This window comes from Thamnophis sirtalis, unplaced genomic scaffold (genome assembly GCF_051295495.1).
Source record: "Thamnophis sirtalis isolate CommonGarterSnake01/CBP01778 unplaced genomic scaffold, rThaSir2_p1.2 scaffold_6, whole genome shotgun sequence".
In the NCBI taxonomy this organism is placed as follows: Eukaryota; Metazoa; Chordata; class Lepidosauria; order Squamata; family Natricidae; genus Thamnophis; species Thamnophis sirtalis.
The window spans coordinates 39,768,845-39,788,519 of record NW_028261386.1 but is presented as its reverse complement, the minus strand read 5'-3'; the positions used below and the strand labels follow the sequence as shown (position 1 = coordinate 39,788,519).

The 19,675-nt window shown below is 41.4% G+C and overlaps 1 protein-coding gene and 1 long non-coding RNA gene across 5 annotated transcripts in view; one reads left to right on the top strand and one right to left on the bottom strand.

Moving 5' to 3' along the window:
- Window positions 1–19,675, bottom strand: part of LOC148044954 (uncharacterized) — a 120,547-nt gene that overhangs the window by 51,468 nt on the left and 49,404 nt on the right. The gene's annotated exons all lie outside the window — the stretch shown is intronic.
- EPAS1 (endothelial PAS domain protein 1) overlaps window positions 1–19,675 on the top strand; it is a 114,959-nt gene that overhangs the window by 71,327 nt on the left and 23,957 nt on the right. For all 4 annotated transcript variants that reach the window (XM_014065015.2, XM_087717689.1, XM_087717690.1 and 1 more), the window contains 3 exons: window positions 1,473–1,557; window positions 3,695–3,813; window positions 3,917–4,119. In XM_014065015.2, coding sequence (XP_013920490.2) covers window positions 1,473–1,557; window positions 3,695–3,813; window positions 3,917–4,119 — 407 coding nt within the window. The remainder of the gene's footprint in view (window positions 1–1,472; window positions 1,558–3,694; window positions 3,814–3,916; window positions 4,120–19,675) is intronic.

Genomic DNA, 19,675 nt, shown 5'->3' with positions numbered 1-19,675 from the left:
CATTATTTGATCAGAATGTGCCAGGTATCTAATGGACCAGATTCATATTTTTCTTGGAGTTCAGTTGATGTTTTAATCTCCATCTGGAATGGGAGTACCATGGGAATTGGGACCAGATTGTTGTATAATTCTGTTACGGGTACTTGTGCCTTTGCTTCTAAAGAAACCCCATGCTCAAGTGCTCCAAAACTTCTGATGCATCCTCAAATTGGGAATTCTGCAAGGATTTGGTCCCTTTTCATCTATTTCCTCCCACATCTGCACCTGCTGAGTCAACCTCAATGTTCTGACATAGGCTTCCTGAGACAGTAAAAAGCACATGCTTAGTCCCCAGAACCTTCTTTTTATTTCAAAGGCTGTGAATTATGTTCATTCGCAGCCCATAAAGAGTCCTAAATAGTTGTAAGGAGTCCTGCAGTACGCTGCCAAAGTCCTTCGGGATAAGGCTGATAAGCACCCACCTTTATCTTTCTTGACACGCTGCCAATTAGCTTGGCAAGACCACATGGAGCAAAGAGTCAAAATGGAGCTTCAGAAGGTAACCTGACCACCATGAACCAAGTTGCTTCCTGCAAAGGTTCACATGCCTTTGCTCCTCCTTTATGTTCTATGGAAGGGGCCAATCACCTCCAAGTCTTACTCCCGAGTCATCCCTTCTGTCTTAATTATTCTTGCCTTCTGGCAGCTCTGTGCATATGCGCACTGGGAACAGGGGAGCCTGTTCCTTTGTCTTGCTGCTGTCCGACTCCGCAGGCTCCGGAGGCAGCACATAACTCCCAGATGGCCCTGGCCCCCTCTCCGTCTCTGACACAGAGCCTTCGTCCAAGCCTTCCCCAAACTCCAGGACTGGCCCATGTTCCTCCCCAACCTCCTCGCTGTTCAACTATGCTGGCAGCTCTGCAGACCAATGGACCACAACACTCAAGTGGTTAATTATTTAACTTGCTTGATCAGAATTCTCAGCACTGATTTCTCCAAGTCAGATGAAACAGTGGCAATTACCTGCAAAGCTTTTGATCCTGTGACTCTTAAGAAAATTGATAGGATCCTCATAACTATCAGTCTGTTTACCTGCTTATTAGAACCATCTCCCTCCTGGTTGATTAAGGCCTGCCAAGAAATGATATGAGGTTGTATCTATGCAGTGGTAAATGTTTCCTATCCTAGGAATCCTTTCTCTTGGTCATCTATACTTTTATCCTTGCATATGTGGATTACTGCAATATGTTCTACATGGAGCTGTCCATCTTTAACGTTGCTTTTATCACATTCCTTCATATGGTTTTTGTGTGTTTGAAGATAGATGAAATTTTCATCGATCTGTCTGTCTATCTATTTCACTCATTGTACAGATGAATACATTTTGTATTTTTTTTATTTCTTCATTTTTTCTCAGTTGATTTTATTCTGCCTTTTCTGCCAACAAGATAGAAATACCATTCTTGGTTTGTTTGTTTTCCTCATTTTTCTAGGTGGAATTGACCGGCCACAGCATTTTTGATTTCACTCACCCATGCGATCATGAAGAAATTCGGGAAAATCTAAGCTTGAAAAATGGTAAGTAATGTTTTTAAATATACTTGATCCCCTGGAGGATTTATTATAACCCTGAGAATGGGTTTTCAGAGTTGCATTACATGTACACATTATTTGTGGACAAATGATCCCTGGCTGGTGGTGCAGTCAGGGACTCCCAATTGTAACTTTGTGCTAGTGTGGGCATATCCTCATCCCTGTATCCCTCTAGTTCTTTCATCTAGGTTGATACAGGAATATCAGGAGAATCCAGCCTTTTTAAATTGGGATGATTCCCCTTTACCTACCAAGTTTCTGGGCTGATCTATAGCTTGGGGGACCTGACTTGAAAAGATGAACCAACTCAAATAGTAGTTGACTGTATTGAGAAGAATCCTGAATTATAGCAGCCAAATTGTGTAGAGGTGTGTCTGTGTTGTGAAGCAACAAAGCAGTGGTGGGTTCCTACCGGTTCAGACCAGTTTGGCCAAACTGGTACTGGTTTGGTGGCCTGGGTCACTGGAATCAGCAGCGACCCAGGCCTGCCATACCCCCAAACCGGTTCCCCGGTCGGCACCATCAGCAAAGCGCTCACATGAGCAAACCGGCAGTAGTGCCAGCCGGAACCCACCCCTGCAACAGAGATGTCTTGGTGATGGTATACTAGCCCCATTATCAGTCAGCTGTTATCCAGGATTCTTCTGAAAGCATTTTGAAAGCCATGTTCCTGGTGAAAATGAATAGGATATCCAGTAATAGCTGTACTGAAAAGGAGATATTGCTATCCAGTGCCCCTTCCTAACAATTGTTGCTCAGATCCAATACTTATGGACAATGGTGGAGAAGGGCTGTGCAGTCCTCCCCATCACCACTTCTCACCTTCATTGCTACCAACCATCACCTATTATTCAGGTTCCTAGTGAGCATAGATTTAGCATAACCAGAGTACTCCTTCCCTCCCTATTTCCCATACCTCTTTAGCTGTTTGTCACTTCTTTTAGATTCACCCATGGAAAATGCTTGTGCAAAGTCTTGAGTATATTTTGATGGACATACTTCATAGACATGCTAGATTAAACCTACCAGACTAGCCGTCCATCAAACTTATATTTTATGCCATAGTAAGGATAATAGCTGAAAGATGCTTTCATGCCAGTTGTGACATTTGATGGAAGGGTAGGGAGCCAAAGTCAAGTGCAATCTACCCATCCCTTTCTTTAATTCTGTCTGCATATAGATTAGACAGAAAAAAATTGATACTGAGGGAGGGGGGAAACTAGATTGACCTTTTCATTCCCCACTTCTCCTTAGCATATGAGGACAATAGCAGGGTCTATGTTATAGAAACTGGGAAGTTGGAAATTGGATGGAAAGGAAGATATTTTGCTAAAATCTGTCAGAATAAACCTAGTTAAATAATTAAAAAAGTTTATAGGCAGTAATACATTTGTGGAATATTATTTATTTTTATTTGTTTTAACCATATCTATTGAAACACTGCATGTATAATTACATACCATATTAAATGCGTTAGCCTTTAAGATGTCACATGATTTTTCTGGTTTTTTTTTTCCTGATTAAAGTAGTTAGTTCCTTCTGCAGAAAATAGTATTGGGTGAGGGAGCTTATTATAACATCCGCTACCCATCCAAGAGGAAATCTAGAGCAATATTTCTCAACCTAGACAAGTTTAAGATTTGTGGCCTTCAACTCCCAGAATTCCCCAGCTAACTATAGTGGCTGAGGAATTCTGGGAGTCAATGTTCACACCTCTTAAAGTTATCCAGGTTGAGAAACAGTGATCTAGAGAGTCAGGAAACTATGGATCCTTATGGGTAATAAAGGCTTTGGAATGTAACCAACAGAACAGAAAACTATTCTGGGACAATGGTAACCTTATTTAATTAATAATCACTCAGAAAGGTAGCAGAGTTACAGTAATGAAATTGTGAAGCTAGCTTTTTTATATTATAAAAGTGATGATTTCCTTAAACCTGAGCTATCTGCTCATTAAAATCTGATTATCAATAAAGCAATAACTAGTTTATCCTGCAACATTTTAATCATCTTATAAGATGAGATCCAAAGTAAAGATTTAAACCTTGGAAATTCTGCCAGAAAGTGAGCTGATATATATTTCCAGAGCTAATATAATTAGGTTTCTTTTTCTTTTTCTTAGGTCCAGGTTGTGGGAAAAAAAATAAAGAGATGTCCCTGGAACGTGACTTCTTCATGAGAATGAAATGCACTGTTACTAACAGGGGCAGAACTGTAAATCTCAAATCTGCCACATGGAAGGTAACTTTAGTAACAATGGTTGAAAAATCCAGTCCAATTTTTCCCCCCATTGTTCAATGTTATAATAATATAATTATATAAACAAACAATGTTTACATTTCAGGTTTTGCACTGCACCGGACAAATTAAGGTCTATAATACCTGTCCCCCTCATGCTCTGTGTGGTTTTAAAGAGCCACTCTTATCCTGCCTTGTTCTGATGTGTGAGCCCATTCAGCATCCTTCCAATACTGATATTCCACTGGACAGCAAGACTTTCCTGAGCCGTCATAGCATGGACATGAAATTTACTTACTGTGATGACAGGTGAAACGATAATTTCTTTTTTCTTCTGAAACATAAGCACCCTAGCCTATTTCTAATATGATTGTCAAATTTTTAAAATTCTTAAAATAGGCATAGATGCAGTGCAAAGAGAACATGGCAGAGTTCTAGTATATTACAGTACACTGGATCATCCAGAGCCTTTTAGTGGGAGAATTATATTCTTGCAAATTAAAAGTAGTACTGTGGAGGTTGATCTGTATTAAACTTTTCTTCTCGTCATGTTATTTTTTAAATTTTGAATGTATCCAAAGGGAAAACATTCAAAATCATTATCTCTCTCCTATAATCTGGACTGGTACAGCCAACTATATTTTCATTCTGTTTCTGAAGGTCTTAAGTTTGGTTTAATCATCTAGGGAACATGGATCTCACCCTTTCATTTTACAGCATGTATGTTGTTCACTACATATCCAAAATGCTAAAATCAAAAACAAAAACTTGTTCACTAATAAAGAAGATTATTTTTAATGGAACAATCTCATCAACAGTACCTTCCCATATAGAGTCTTAAATACAAAAAAAATGCATTTTAGTATAGTATACTAGTATATTTTAGTATACCTCATTTGGCCTAATATTCAGATTAGGACCATATAGATTTCTTATTTTCTTATTGTATTTATTTATAAAATTTATTTTTTTTATTTTGACTGTCTCAGAGCATCAGGTGCAGGCTGGCTATTCTCAGCTTCTTTTCCTCAAAAATCTGAGCAATGGTTTTATGATGGTTCTTCAAGTAATTATAGCTTTCACATATACCATAGTGCCAAATATCACAAAACCTTAGTACAAATTTTTGCAATCTCCTTTTGCAGTGTGGATCATTTTGGAGAATGTAAATACTACTGATACATGCAGGTAAAATTAAGCCAGACAGTTTTATAGGCAACTTGAAACTGCCTACTTGCCTATAATATCCATTTGTAACTTCAATTGGTGAGGGGGACGATTGCCAAGGAGACGAAGGGAAAGTAGGATGCCCACTTTCTCTAAGGGATTGAAAGGAAAGGATTGATTACCTTTGATCAAATACTAAGTCACAAATAAACAAAAAAGATGAACCAAACTGATACATATTGAAAGCCAGATAGCTAGACTAACCTCTCACTGCACCCAAAATATAATGAAAGCCTGTAGGTTCTGTGCCTGTGGCAATTATTAATTAATTGCCAAAACCTGATGTCCTTTAGCTATCTAGTGCATTTGTATTACACAGGTTTTATATATATATATATATATATATATATATATATATATATATATATATATATATATATATATATATATATATATATATATATATATATATATATATATATATATATATATATATTCCTATTGAACAGAAATTGTATTTTGGAAACAACTAACAGGATATTACTCATTCAGGAAAGATAGTTCATTGTATATCCCAGCTTCATTAGTATTAGAGGGCATTTGATGATAGCTATATATTTTCTGTTTTCAAAACATTAAATACCATATTATTATTTTTATACCATCAACACCTTGTCCCAACAGACAATTCTCACATGTGGGCTACATAGGAAATTGAACGGCATGACAAAGAGAACAAACTGCTATTAGAAAAAAACATTGACCACCAAAACTGGAAATAAAACCACCAACTGAGGCTGTTAGGAAAATGGTGCTCATATATGTTAAATGTCCTGTTTCCCTGAAAATAAGACTTATCCTGAAAATAAGCCTTAGTTTTTTATCTGTGTGCCTCATATAAGCTCTACTTAAGAGCCTGCACAGTCAGCCCTATCCCCATTCTGTATGGTTGCTCACAGTGCCGCGGCCACGAAGGGGGGGGGGTGGAGATGCCCTAGGCATCCCACACTGACTTGCCTCAGGACCCCTGCATCCAGGCCATCCACACCCTGACACCTGCCTCATGATGGGAGCAGCAGCAGCAGCCATGTGCAGCAGCAGCCCACATGGCTGCTGGCTCACTTCTTGTCCTTGCTCATGGCCATAACAGAACAAGAGACCGAGTAGTGTGTTGGTGATGCAGCCACAAGGCAAGGCTGTTGTTGGGGTGTGACTGGCCTGACTGTGGGGGCCCTGAGGTAAGCCAGAGGGGGCACATGGGGTAACTCTACCACCACCCGCCTCATGGCAGTGGCACTGGTGCACCACATGGCCTCCTGCCCGATGCAAGCAAGCAGAAAAGTGGGTCTCCCATGTACTGTTAAAGTACATGGAAAAAATAGATATCCCCTGAAAACAAGCCTTAGTGCTTATTTTGGGGCTCAAAAGAAAATAAGACCTGGCCTTATTTTCGGGGAAACATGGGTATATCCTGTGTATAAGAGTATGATAATTGTAAGTATAGTAAATTGGCTGTTGGGAATTAGGCATATCTTCCCAGCCATGGATTCTACAGCACAAATATGGTACCATTTCCCCTCTTTGAGATTTCAGTCTTTCTACATAGATCACTTTTTAGGACATTTCAAGTTGGTTGATATTCATTCATTCATTTTGCACCTTTCTTATTTTTACAAATAAGGCAGTGAATGTATCCAACATACTTTCCTCCTCCTATTTCCCTACAACAACCCTGTGGGGGAAGTTAGACTGAGAGAGAAATGAATAGGCCATTAATTCCTTCATAGCTGAGCGGCCTAAATAGGACTTGAAAAATCAGATTGTGTAACTCTTTCCAGATTTTACGATCTGTGAGAATGATAATACTGAAATTCAGGTAAAGTGATGAAAATTGTGGCCCATGATAGAAAAAAAGATTTGAAACGTTTAACCTAACCAAGAATTAAGTGATATACACAATTTCTGTGACCGTATAACACTAATTTGAAGAATAATATCATCAATTCTTACTTCTTTGAAAAAAAATGATATATTTGGTGTATGAAAAAGATTTGTCTTTCCTCTCTCAGTGGAGGTGACTTTGTGAACTACTGCTGTTCCATCCTTGCACAAATGCAGAAATTCCTCATAATGCAAAAAAATAAGTTTCATTGGCAGATTTTAATTTAAGACAGCGGTGGTGAGACCCCTCCTGAAGAAACCGTCCTTGGATCCAGCTGTCCTTAATAACTATCATCCAGTCTCCAACCTCCCCTTCATGGGGAAGGTTGTTGAGAAGGTGGTGGCTCTCCAGCTTCAGCGTACCTTGGAGGAAGCTAACTATCTTGACCCCTTCCAGTCTGGCTTCAGACCCGGTTACAGCACAGAAACCGCTTTGGTCGCATTGACCGATGATCTCTGGAGAGCTAGGGATGGAGGCCATGCTTCCATCCTAGTTCTCCTGGACCTCTCAGCGGCTTTTGATGCCATCGACCATGGTATCCTTCTGCGACGACTGCGGGAGATAGGGGTGGGCGGCACTGTTTTGCAGTGGTTCTCCTCCTATCTCTCGGACAGGTCGCAGTCGGTGTTGGTAGGGGGACAGAGATCGTCCCTGAGGCCCCTAACGTATGGGGTGCCGCAGGGGTCGGTCCTATCCCCCCTACTATTTAACATTTACATGAAACCGCTGGGCGAGATCATTCGGAGGCACGGGATAAAATACCACCAATATGCGGACGATACACAGTTGTATCTGTCCGCCCCGTGCCAACTCAATGAAGCGGTGGATGTGATGAACCGGGGTCTTGAGGCCGTTAAAGACTGGATGAGAGCAAACAAGCTGATACTCAACCCAGACAAGACCGAGTGGCTGTTGTGTTTTCCTCCCAAAAATTTGACCAACATACCATCACTCAGGCTGGGGGGACAAAACTTACACCCCTCAGAAAGGGCCCGCAACTTGGGAGTCCTCCTGGACCCACAGCTGACTTTTGACCACCATCTCTCAGCTGTGACCAGGGGGGCATTTGCCCAGGTTCGCCTGGTGCGCCAGTTGCGGCCCTACCTGAATCGGGAGGCCCTCACAACAGTCACTCGAGCCCTTGTGATCTCCAGGCTGGAATACTGCAATGTGCTCTACATGGGGCTGCCCTTGAAGAGCATCCGGAGACTTCAGCTAGTCCAGAATGCGGCCGCGCGAGTGATCGTGGGCGCACCACGGTTCGCCCACATAACACCGATCCTCCGTGAGCTGCACTGGCTACCTGTTGATCTCCGGGTGCACTTCAAGGTCCTACTCACCACCTATAAAGCGCTCCATGGTAGTGGATCTGGCTATTTGAGAGACCGCCTTCTGCCAATTACCTCCCTGCATCCCATCAGATCGCATAGAGTTGGCCTCCTCCGTATTCCATCCGCCAGTCAGTGCCGACTGGCAACTACTCGGAGGAGAGCCTTCTCTGTTGCGGCTCCGACACTATGGAACAATCTCCCCGTGGAGATTCATACCCTCACCACCGTCCAGGCCTTCCGCACAGCCCTCAAGAACTGGCTAGCCCGTCAGGCCTGGGGATAAGTCTACTTTCGCCCCTCCCGAATGCCGAGTGAATGTTGAGTTTTATTGTTTAATTTACTTTTGTTCACATTTCTTTTTGTATTGTCCTACACTCCCTTCCCCTTTGATTGTAAGCCGCCCTGAGTCCCCTCAGAGAAAAGGGAGGCCTATAAATGTGCAATAAATACAAAATACAAAAATAATTGCCAATGAATTATCTTAAACTCAAAGTTCTCTGTTAATAAAGACCACTTGCTGCCACTAATTCAGCTGGAGTTTAGCCATAAATACATTCAGCACTTGTTCTGTTGCTTTCTGTTTAAAGATTGATGGTACTTTCATAATGATCATTTGGGTGTCGGAAAGTGAAGCTTAACTTTGGGAAAAGAAATATTTCTATTTGTTACTTGATTTAGTAAAGTCAGTTTTCAAGATAAGATAGCTGATAAATGCCTGATTATACCTACTTATATAGTTCCACTCCTAGCTGGACAGGTAATACTGCGGCAATGCTGGCCCAGTACCTGGAGTCTGTAAAACTAGATGGGAAGAAACTGGCTTCAACTCAGCCATAGAAAGACAGAGTGATTCTGGGTTTTTGACTTTCCAGACAGAGGTGGGTTCCTACCGGTTCGGACTGGTTCTCCCAAACCGGTAGTGCTGACTCCAAACAGAGAGCAAACTGGTTGTTAAAAGAGGGCCCGCCCACCTGGCCCTGGGTTATACTTACCTTTATTCCAGCTTCCGAAGCCCACCTGATTTGGAGCGGCAACTTGAATTGCCGCTCCTCAGCTGTTTTCCCTTTTTTCTGACATTTTCACTCAACTGCACATGTGTGAGGGGTTGCCACAAAGAAGAGGGAGTCAAACTATTCTCCAAAGCACCTGAGGGTAGAACAAGAAGCAATGGGTGGAAACTAATCAAGGAGAGAATCAACTTAGAACTGTGGAGAAATTTCCTGTCAGTTAGAACAATTAATCAGTGGAACAGCTTGCCTCCAGAAGTAGTGAATGCCCCAACACTGGAACTCTCTAAGAAGATGTTGTATAGCTATTTGTCTGAAATGGTATAGGGTTTCCTGCCTAGGCAGGGGGTTAGACTAGAAGACATCCAAGATCCCTTCCAACTCTGCTATTGTATTTATATTCATTTGAAGCAAGAGAGTGTGTGCGAAGTGTGCACTCAGTAAACCAATAGTAAACTGGTTAAGAACCCACCACTGTTTCCAGGCCCAAATGATATTTGATTCTGGATGAGGCAGCAATCCCCTGGACTGAGTTAGTCCTAAACTGGGGGTCCTTTTAGACTCATGAGTGCTGCTTGAGTAGTGGCTGGCAGCTATGGTTGGGGGAAACTTAGCACAGATATTTCTAGTGTGCCAATTGTGCCATTTCCTGGACCAGGAAGTCTAGCTCACAGTCACTCATGTCTTGGTCACTTCCCATTCAGATTACTGCAATGAAGAACACCCATGAGGAACACTCATAAGTACAATAGGTCCAGAATGCAGCAGGATGTGCAATGATGGAGTCCCTAAATTTACCCACATAACAGCTCTATTGCAGAGGTAGCTTGCAACTTCTGGCACTACTGGTTTGCTCATGCTCACACATGCACTTGCATGTGTGATGTTTCTGTGCATACACAGAAGCTTCTGTGCATGCGCAGAAGCATCCGGGTGGGTGGGCGGAGCCTACCACCACCACCACTGCTGGTTTGCCCAATCCGGGCCAAACCAGGAGCAACCCACCTCTGCTCTGTTGCCCGAGTTTCACTAAGTGTCAGTTTCTTTCCAGATACAATTCAAGGGGCTGGTTATTATCTATTAGTAACAGATGAACAGAATTGGAAGAGACCTTGTAGGTCTTCTAGTCCAACTCCCTCCCACCCAAGCAGGAAACCCTACACCATTTCTGATAAATGGCAGTCCAGTCTCTTTTTGAAAGCTTCCGGTGATGAAGCCTCCACAACTTCTGAAGGCAAACTGTTCCATTGGTTGATTGTTCCCAGTCAGAAAACTTCTCTTTATTTCTAAGTTGAATCTCTCCTTGATCAGTTTCCATCCATTATTCCTTGTCTGGCCTTCAGGTCCTTTGGAAAATAGCTTGACTCCCTTCTCTCTGTGGCAGTTCCTCAAATATTGGAACAGTACTATCATGTTACCACTATTATCAGTTCTCTATGGTACAGGGCTAGGTTCTCTATGGGATTGTTTTTCTTTAAGGACATCTACCAGATTGGATAAGAATGGGCATGCCCCTAGTCCCTTCCTTTAAACATTGTCACCTTATGGGAGCTAGGAAGCATGTCTTTCCCATGGCAGCCCTATAGAGGTTGAGCAGGCCTCTACCCTCTCAGTCCTCTTAGATCTGGCTTTCCTTGAAAGCACTGGGTGAGAGGATTTGAGGATTTAGTGAGGGACTGTATGTCAGTTTAACTTTGATGCCAGGTCTTTAATGTTTCCAGTTTAAATAAATGTAGCATGGTAGTGTGCTGTTTTGTTATTGACATTGTTTTGATTGCTGATTGGGATCCACCCAAATTTTAATATAAGATGGGTAGCTAAATAAATGTTTTACATACATACATACATACATACATACATACATACATACATACATACATACATACATTGGAGACCCAGGAGCAACATGAAAGTATGCACCCATCCTGATTAGACCATCACATGGAGGCAGCTCATAGGCACCTCTTGTAATTAAGCTCTGAGGTAAAAGTGCACATGCATGCACAGAAGCAGCACGTCTTTCTTACACAGAAGAAACTATAATTATTGTGGGTAAAAAGATTGGCTAGATTTCCAGAAGCCATACTTTTTTGCATTTACTATTTCTTTCAAGACCGAGAACAACATCTGCTACCTTTCAATCATCTGGAAATGTTCTAGTTCCCCAATTGTTATGGGGGGATTATACATTTAAATAGACTTTCAACAAGATCCTTCAATACCCTTTGACACAGTCCATCTGGCACTGGAAGCTTAAATTCATTCAAAATAACTAGATTTTCCCTGAACCTCTTTCTATCTAACTGAAGCTTCAGTCCTGTCCCTTCTTAGTTGCCCTTTTGTATCTAGAGTTACATGTTATTAGCATTTTGTTCCCTTTATTGAGCAATTGACAGGCTCTTTCAGTACTCCTGAATGCAGTTGATCTAGTCCTGGACTTTTTACATTTATAGGTATGCGTTCAATTACATTCATTTGTAAAAACGTAACCTCACAGAAACGAATCTTATTCTTCAGGGAAAAATGTCAGATCCTTGATGATGTTTTGCAACTAATGCATGAGCCTAAGACTTTTTGTATGTTACCAAAAAGAAAAAAGAACAAGTAGCTAAAGTCACATATAAAAACAAATCATTTTATATGCATAGTTGCAAATTAAGAAACAATACCTTAAATATCTCATCAGCATTGTAATCCGATAACCTGTGTACCTGTTTGGTCACTGCTCCAGATGTTAAATACTGAACAGCATTTTCAAGAGTTTACCTTTACTTTGTTAAGGGGTTTTCATATTTTAAAAAAAATAGATGGACTGATCTTGGGGCAACCCTTCAAACAGAGGTTGTTGTGAAGTAAAAGGTTATTTTCTGATTTTCCTTTAAGTAGAGAAATATCTTATGACATAAATTTTCATGAACTTGCTCTTAAGATTTATCATGTCCTGTGGTTTTGCTGCCTGCCTAAGACTATGCAGATACACATTTTAAAGATCTTACCTAAATCTGGGCTTGGCATAAAATTAATCTGGATCTAATGTTGATTTGCCTAGGCAGCAGGGTTTTGTTTATTTGTTTTCCTTATCAATGTTTGCAGTTATAAAATTGATTTTGTACTCACATATCCTTAATAAATATGGCTAAAATGGTTGAAGTCAACAAAAGCAGACCTTGCTGCAGAGGGAGTGGGAGTTTTATTCTGACAGCAATCAAATTCCTGGACTTTGTAACTGTAGGCAAATGCTGTTTACTGTGGATTTCAATGGATGGTTTGTGGGGTCAAGGTAGAAAAAAGCAGGCCCTCAAGCCTGAAGTTTGAAAACAAAATATTAATTCTTGAATAATTTCTCCCCTTGGATTTTATTTTGTTTTATATCATTTAGCATTTCAGTATGAGAGTAAGCTTTTCTGTTCTTTCTTTTCTGTTCTTTACTTATTTTATATTGGTTTGCAATATGTAAGATAACAATGCTCCCTTCTGCTCAGGACCCTTTGTGAGTTCAAGGTTGAGAAAGCTTGCCAGAGGCCTTCTGAAATGCTTTCTAACCTCTTGACACAAGTGGTCATTGCAAGCATGGTCTTCATTTTCTTAAGGGTAATGAAGAAACAAGTGTGTTTCCCTACTTTCCTTTGTGTTCTCTTGGTGTACATTTTCTTTGTCTGTCTGCACTGGGAAGCACAGGACAAGTTACCTATCCTAAAGATTCACTGGGGACCTTGTTTTACTGGCAGGTTTTTCTCTACATCCTTTTGCCAGATCTGCCCCATTTTTCATTCTGTCTTTCTTAAACTGACTTCTCCCACCATGTCAAATCTCATTTTCATATTTTTTTTATTTTTTTACAAAAATTCATTTTCTAGACAACTATAACTGACTGGTAAGCAGTATTCTGTTAAGTTAGAAAGGCTGGATTTGTAAGAAGGTTTAGATAGGTGCCTTTAGGATTGGGCAACAGGGATATGTAATTTTGATTGGAATGGTTCAAGACTTGAGATAGTAATTGTCAGCATCCTAGAAATGTGCTTTGTGCTGTCATAGGAATTAACCAATGCCAAATCTAGAGAAGCAAGGAGTTCTCTTTGGAGGATATGTGGCAATTAGTAAAACATGAGCTTAATCCAAGCAAACAAGAAAGTGGCAAAAAGAAATTAATGGTTGCCATGCCTTGACTGTTTTTGGTATAAAAGTGAAGGGAAAGCTGTCAGGCTATCAAGATTCTGTTATAATAGTATATAATAGTAGAGTTCCAGTAATTTTTTGTGGTATCTGTTTCCTGACCCCAAAGGCTGACACTTACCTGCATATCCCATTTTGCAATTAATGTACTTTTGGCTTCATAATTTTCAATAATCCTGTTTGGTTCTTGCAGATTACATAGCCATTATGTTAGTCTGCTTGATAGACCTGAAGTCAATCTGAATCAAGGGCATAAAAATAAGCAAGATCTTCTAATAAGGAAACAACCGTTTAGGTTGCAAAAGCAATTAGGTTGAGTTGACCTTGTCATGGTCAGATCATTTCCTCATCAGGCTTGACTTCCATACTGCTACCCCGCACCGCAGGGAGGCGGAACCGACTAGATGGTTCCGCCCCAGGCGCCTGATGGACCCTGAAAGGTTCCTGATGGAGCTTGGGACTTTTCCTGAATCCCTTGTTCACAACTCGACCGAAGCCCTAGTGGAAGCCTGGGATACGGCAGCCACTGGGGCTTTGGATCGTGTTGTGCCTTTGCGGCCTCTGGTTTATCAAGGAGCTCCGGGAGATGAAACGCCAGAAAAGATGCCTAGAGAGTGGTTGGAAGGCCAGCCAGTCTGAATCTGATCGAACACTAGTAAGGATTCATATTAAATCCTACTTAGTGGCGATAAAAGTGGCAAAACGGCAACATTTTTCCGCTCTTACCGCATCCGCAGATAACTGTCCAGCCGCCCTGTTTAGGGTGACCCGCTCCTTACTTAACCAAGGAGCTGGGAAAGACCCCTTGCAGGGTAGGGCTGAAGAATTTGTTCAGTATCTGGAGGATAAAATCACTCAGATCCGGACGGGCCTGGACCTGACTGGGTAGATTCGGGCGAGTCGACGGGGATGAATCTTGTGGAGACCATCTGGGATGAGTTTGATCCTGTGACCCCCGAGGGCATGGACAGGATTATGGGGAGACTCAGTGCTGCCACTTGTGTGCTGGACCCATGTCCCTATTGGTTAGTCTCGGCTTCCCGGGAGGTGACTAGAGGCTGGCTCCAGGTGATTACCAATGCTTCTTTGAGGGAGGGGTTCTTTCCCACCGCCTTGAAGGAGGCGGTGGTGAGGCCCCTCCTTAAGAAGCCTTCCCTGGACCCAGCTTCTTTAGCCAACTATCGTCCGGTCTCCAACCTTCGCTTTGTAGTGAAGGTTGTTGAGAATGCGGTAGCACCTCAGCTTCCCCAGTCCCTGGATGAAGCTGTCTACCTGGATCCATTTCAGTCGGGTTTCAGGCCCGGATACAGCATGGAGACGGCATTGGTCGCATTGGTCGATGATCTCTGGCGGGCCCGGGATAGGGGCTGTTCCTTTGTCCTGGCCATATTAGACCTCTCAGCGGCTTTCAATACCATCGACCAGGGTATCCTACTGTGACGACTTGAGGGGTTGGGAGTGGGGGGCACCGTTTTACGGTGGTTCTCCTCCTACCTGTTGGATCAGTCGCAGTTTGTGTTAACTGGAAGGCAGGGATCGACCCCGAGGCGCGTCACTTGTGGGGTGCCCCAGGGGTCGGTTCTCTTACCCCTCCTGTTCAACATATTTATGAAACCACTGGGTGAGATCATCCATGGTTTTGGGGTACGGTATCATCAATATGCTGATGATACCCAACTTTTCATCTTTACCCCAAACCACCCAAACGATGCCCTCAACATGATGTCCCAATGCCTGGAAGCTGTGCGGATCTGGATGGGGAGGAACAGGCTCAAGCTCAATCCCTCCAAGACGGAGTGGCTGTGGTTTCCATCATCCCGATTTGTGTACCTTGTTCCATCTTTGATGATAGGGAGAGAAATTTTAGCCCCCTCAGAGAGGGCCCGCAATCTGGGCGTCCTCCTGGATACACGGCTTAGTTTAGAAGAACACTAGGGAGGCTTTTTACCAGGTTCGCCTGATACATCAGTTGCGCCCCTTTCTGGATCGGGATGCTCTGTGCACAGTCACCCATGCCCTCGTCCTTTCTCGCCTGGACTACTGTAACACTCTCTACATGGGGCTGCCCTTGAAGAGCACCCGGAAGCTTCAACTGGTCCAGAATGCGGTTGCGCGGGTTGTCATGGGGGCACCCAGGTACTCCCATGTTACACCCCTTTTAGGCGGCCTGCACTGGTTGCCAGGTGCGATTCAAGGTATTAATTATGACCTTTAAAGCGCTCCATGGCTTAGGCCCAGGATACCTGCGAGACCACCTACTGCCACCGGTAGCCTCCCATCGTCCAGTGTGATCCCACAGAGTTGGCCTCCTCAGGGTGCTGTCGGCCAGACAGTGTCAACTGGTGACCCCCAGGGGGAAAGCCTTCTCTGTGGGAGCGCCTTCCCTCTGGAATAAGATGCCCCCGGAGCTTTGTATAATCCCCGACCTCCAGTCCTTCCGACGCGCCCTAAAAAGTTGACTTTTCCAGCAAGCCAGCCTGGCCTGAAGAAAATAAATCAAAGTATTGATTATTGTTAATTTTAATTTGAATTCTTTTTTAAAAATTGTGTCATTGTTAATTTTAATTGGGTTTGCGGATATCCAATTTAATTTCTTTTTAACTTTTGTAGTATGTGTTTCTTTTAATGTTGTACGCCACCCTGAGTCCTTGGGAGAAGGGCGGCATATAAATCGAATAAACCTCAACCTCAACCTTGCTTATGACCCAACAAAATAAAACAGAGGAGAACCCATGTCTCAGTGCTAAAGCATCTGCTTTGCACAAAAAAGATCCCCAATTCAGTCCTTGGTTTTAAAAGAATCAGGTGATAGATGATGAGGAGTTTCCCCTGTGACTCTACAGTATGACTGTGAATCAATGTAGACCTACCTTCCTAATAATTTAGGAAACCCATTTTTAATAATTTAATAATTGACCTAGTAATTTAATAAATTATTGAATAACTTTATGTATTTAAATAAATTATTAAATACATAATTTAGATAATTTAGAGAAGCCTATTTTTCAGACTTCCTCTAAGGACTGTTTCAGCAGCTGGATTGGAGAAGTCCCTCCACCTTCTCGTTTTTCTGAGATATATGGGTGGAGAATTAATTTAGCCTGTAACAGCTTTTGGGTTATTTGGGACTAAAATTAAAGTTTTAAGACTCTACTTAAAAATCTACTGTCTACAACCCCACGGCAGCGACTGGTTTGAATGACACATTGATTCCTTCTCCTTTCACCCAATTAAGCATCTCACATAAACATGATTAGTTAGTTGTTGATCTTTCTCTCAAGATTGTGGCTTCCAATCTGTCAGGGAATATTTTCATAAAATGTACACATTTTGTGTAATTAAAGCCAATTGGAGAAATAATATAATGTCAGCATGGTTAAGATTAGAAATAACTAAACCATCTTCATCCATGAAACTCAATTGAGTAACTGCATGCCACCACCTGTCATTTATTCTGCCACCAGCTCTACTAACTCTGTATTGGTTGCAACCAGCAAGAATTAAGTAACAGCAAACCTACTTACTTTAGGGTCAACAGATTTGCCAATCTAGGGCTTCAGACAGGACTTTCTGAGTCCTAATGCTTTTTACACTCAGTCACCTGAGGTCAGACAGCATATAAATGTAAATTTCAACTTCTTCTTCTTGTTGTTGTTGTTGTTTGCATAGTCAGCCAGATGTTTAGACAGGATTGGTATTTTTGTCCACTTAATGAATCTTTCCCAAGGACCTGGATTAAGCAGATGCTGATTTTTTTAATAATATATCTGGCTGCTTCCATGCTGTCAATGAAAAGTAGGGGTTTCATTTCTTTTTATTAATCAGGACTGTTGCAGAAAGCAACAACTCTTTTGCAATATTTTCTTTTCTGTTTCTACTGACATCACACTGGTGCAACTCCAGACTCATCGTGGCAATGAATGATGTTGGGGAGGTGGGGTGAGGTGTTAAGAAATGTACAAAATGAAGATGAGAGGTCAGTGTCAATTTGACTACATCTTCTGGAGATAGATAAATTTGAGGCAGTACTGTCATTTTGCGCAGTACAGACAGAGACTCCTAGATATGGAGCGACACACACAGTAGCATGGGAGTCTGAATACTTTCTTTCAGGTCTGTTGCTGCATCTCTTATCTGTCCGTGAACCATGTGCCACTTGAAAGGGATGAAGTAAATGATACGAGATTGACAGGCCATTTATCATCACATCTGGTGCTTTGTGCCACATGGACCAAGCTAATGTGATTTCCATGCCTGCAGTCTGCATGCATTAAGGCTTTAAAAAGCATTGATTCTGAATGTTCTGTAGGTTTCAGAAATAGGGAAAGCTCCACTAGTACCTCTTTGTTAGGCTACTTCAGCAGAGTGTTCCAGGTGGGTCAAAGGGCTGAAGAAGAAACACTTTTAGTACATCATGTTTTATGGGGAGTAGAATAAAATTAACCAATTACAAGATTTACTTCTAAAAATTAGCTAAGGCCAGGTTTGTAATTAAAGGAGTAGTGCCCCAAGGTTAATGCAGCTTAAAGATGAGCTGAATATTAACAAGAGCATATGGATAGTTTATCCAATTATCAGAAGTCATAATCCTTGGATAATATTTCTATATAATGTAAGTCAGGGGTAGAATTTTCCTATTTTCCACTTTGTCTGGTCTTTGAGAACATACCCATTGTCCTCTGACATTTAGGATCTAAACAGCTATTTGCCATCTTGTAGACATGGTCTTAGTGAGAATGGGTGAAAAGGCAGTGAAATAACACCTCCTTTGTCCAAAAGATCTTCTAATCCAATAATACATATGATCCCGTTGACGTGACATTTCCACAGAATATATGTACTACTATAAGAAGTGCTTTAAAGGTGTATGTATTTCAGAGGCTAATGCCACATGAAGGAGGTTTGATGCAGGTTGAAAAGATAAGATTAAAATAAAGTGGTATATTAAATGTCTAAAATGCATAATGTTGTCTTTCAGCACTAGAGAAAAGTTCAAAAGTTCCTGAATGGTACTTATTCTAACATTTTAAAAGACAGTCACATTAAATGCTAATATCCCACCTATCCTGTAATAGACTGATTTGAAAAATACACACCCTGTTAAATGTATGTCATAGCCCTGAGAGTTGCTTATATAAAAGTGCATGTGTTGGGAAATCAGTAATTGCCTAAATTCTGCATTGATGTGTCTTGGCATTTCCCAAAAAGGGAGTTAGGATGACCAATGTCAGAGTTGGGCAAAGAACAAGATACTAATAGTGCCATATAAAAGTGAAATTAGCCTATAGCCGTAAAACTGCAATCTTAAGCAATATTATTTAGAAGTTCTGATTACTGGATCTTACTCCTGCATTAACTGAATTGAAATGAGAAAATTACATATCTCATAACTATTGTTATTATTATTATGGTTTGTTACTTGGTCACCAAAATGTTCAGACTGGATTTGGCATTTTTAACTATCAATCGAGTCTTTCCCGAAGACCTGGGATAGGGAGATGTTGATGTTTGATGGTATTAAAGGTATCACCACATGGTGTAAGTTGTTCTGAATAAAGCTGTCTTTTGCAATTGCCTGATGGTGACTTTGTCAAGGCCGATGGTGTTCAAATGGTGCTCCATTTATTTTGGGATTGCACCCAAGGCACCTATTACTATTGGTATTAACTTGTTTTCTTCTGCCATAGTCATTCTATTTCTATTTTCAGGTCTTTGTATTTTGTTATCTTTCCCAGTTCTTTCTATTCTATTCTGTTCTGCTGTCTTCAGATACTGCCACATCCACCATTTATTATATACTGTTTCACTGGCTTTTGGAGACAATCGCTATGAGAGCATTGCATTGCAACCAGCAACCCATACCTTATGAAGCAAGACAACTAAATGAAATGTTTATAGTGAATTCTTAATGTTGATTTTGCAGTTTCCTATGAAGCTTCAGGGTTCACAGTTGCCTATTGGTTCTTGGCTTCTGAACCCCAGCTCTGAATCTTCCCTGCTCTCTGTTTGGTACCTACCACCATTATAGCACCTACCACTATTTCCCATGCTTTAATTAAAGTAGGGAAGTAGGGTTGTCTTCTTTGTACAGTCCCTGGTATATTTTCTCCTTCTGAAAAGCAAATGTAGTGAGCAAACACTTGGGCAAAATGATGACTCTTCTCTGGGTCAGCTGGATGGGCTTTCTATTTTCTTCCTTCCTCAGTTATCAACCACAAGTCACAAAATCAGCAGTAAAAAAAAAA